This window comes from Anneissia japonica, unplaced genomic scaffold (genome assembly GCF_011630105.1).
Source record: "Anneissia japonica isolate Jap-2015-1 unplaced genomic scaffold, ASM1163010v1 scaffold14549_len1163_cov223, whole genome shotgun sequence".
Lineage (NCBI taxonomy): Eukaryota > Metazoa > Echinodermata > Crinoidea > Comatulida > Comatulidae > Anneissia > Anneissia japonica.
In genome coordinates, this window is record NW_022755589.1 from 1 (window position 1) to 1163 (window position 1163).

The 1163-nt window shown below is 36.5% G+C and overlaps 1 protein-coding gene across 1 annotated transcript; it reads left to right on the forward strand.

Annotated features, from left to right (window-relative positions):
- Positions 1–10: 10 nt before the first annotated feature.
- LOC117123720 (RING finger protein 145-like) lies at positions 11–1149 on the forward strand (the record flags this gene model as incomplete). The annotated part of the gene is made up of 1 exon (XM_033269731.1): positions 11–1149. A coding segment is annotated over exon 1 (1054 nt), but the record flags the coding sequence as incomplete, so codon positions are not given.
- Positions 1150–1163: the final 14 nt, after the last annotated feature.

A 1163-nucleotide genomic window follows, 5' to 3' on the forward strand; every position in this document is an offset into this window, starting at 1 on the left:
CTGCGTGTTTCATATACAGCTGCTGTAAAATATATCTGGTTGGTTTTAATGGGAATGTACAAAATGATGATTCTATATCTGGTACATTTGAAGGAATGGTCATCATTCTACTCGCTCTCCAGTCTGGATTTTTAAGTTATAATCGTATTGACAAAATAGTTAACCTAAGCGTTTTTCTCTTTATAGTGGCATCCAATATCATTCGGAATATCTCTGATATGACAAATCCTCAGTTATTATTATTAAGCACGAGAAATAACAAGAAACTAGCCCATTTTAGGGTTCTTGTTCTTGTGTTTATTCTAATTAGCACTCCGATTGTCATGACCTATTACTTTACTCAAATCATTATTGTAAATTTTTGGATTCTAATTATCTCATTGTACTGTTTATTAACTTCGCTTCACAACTTGTGTTCCCTGATGATATATGCTCTATTCATGATAGACAATTTCCGTGAAGAACCCTTTGAAAATCTTGACGAGGCTGTTTACTGTATCCATGGAATTGCTTACGTCTTGGAGTTCGTTGTGACTTTATTTCATGTCTGTTACACAATTTTTTACTTTTCCGACTTGAATTATTTCGGAGTCTGTATGCTGCTTATAATTTTGTATTTCAATGTTTGGAAGAATGCCAGAACTGGTTGGGAGAGTTTGAAGCAAAAGAGATTAGCAATGAGGAAGATGAACTTATTAAGACATGCAACTGAAGATGAACTTCACTCTTTGAATGATGATGATAATGTGTGTCCAATTTGTTACCAGAAAATGACGAGCGCTCGAGTTACGCCATGCCGTCATTACTTTCACGGGGCGTGTCTTAAAAAGTGGTTGTATTTGTATGCATCGAATGATAAGTGCCCTATATGTAATTCATCCATATTAGAAAATTTGATGCAAGATGTTAGTGGCAGTGAGGATAACTCAGATTCAGTTATGGCTGATCGACAGAGCACCGACACAATGGTGCATAACTCAGGTTCAGGTAGTATTGTTGAGGAACACAACGCTGACACGATGGTGGATAACTCAGATTCATGTAGTAGAGTTGAGGGACAAAACACCAACATACTCGTGGATAACTCAGATTCATGTATTAGAGTTGATGGACAAAACACCAACACACTCGTGGATAACTCAGATTCATGTAGTAGAGTTGAG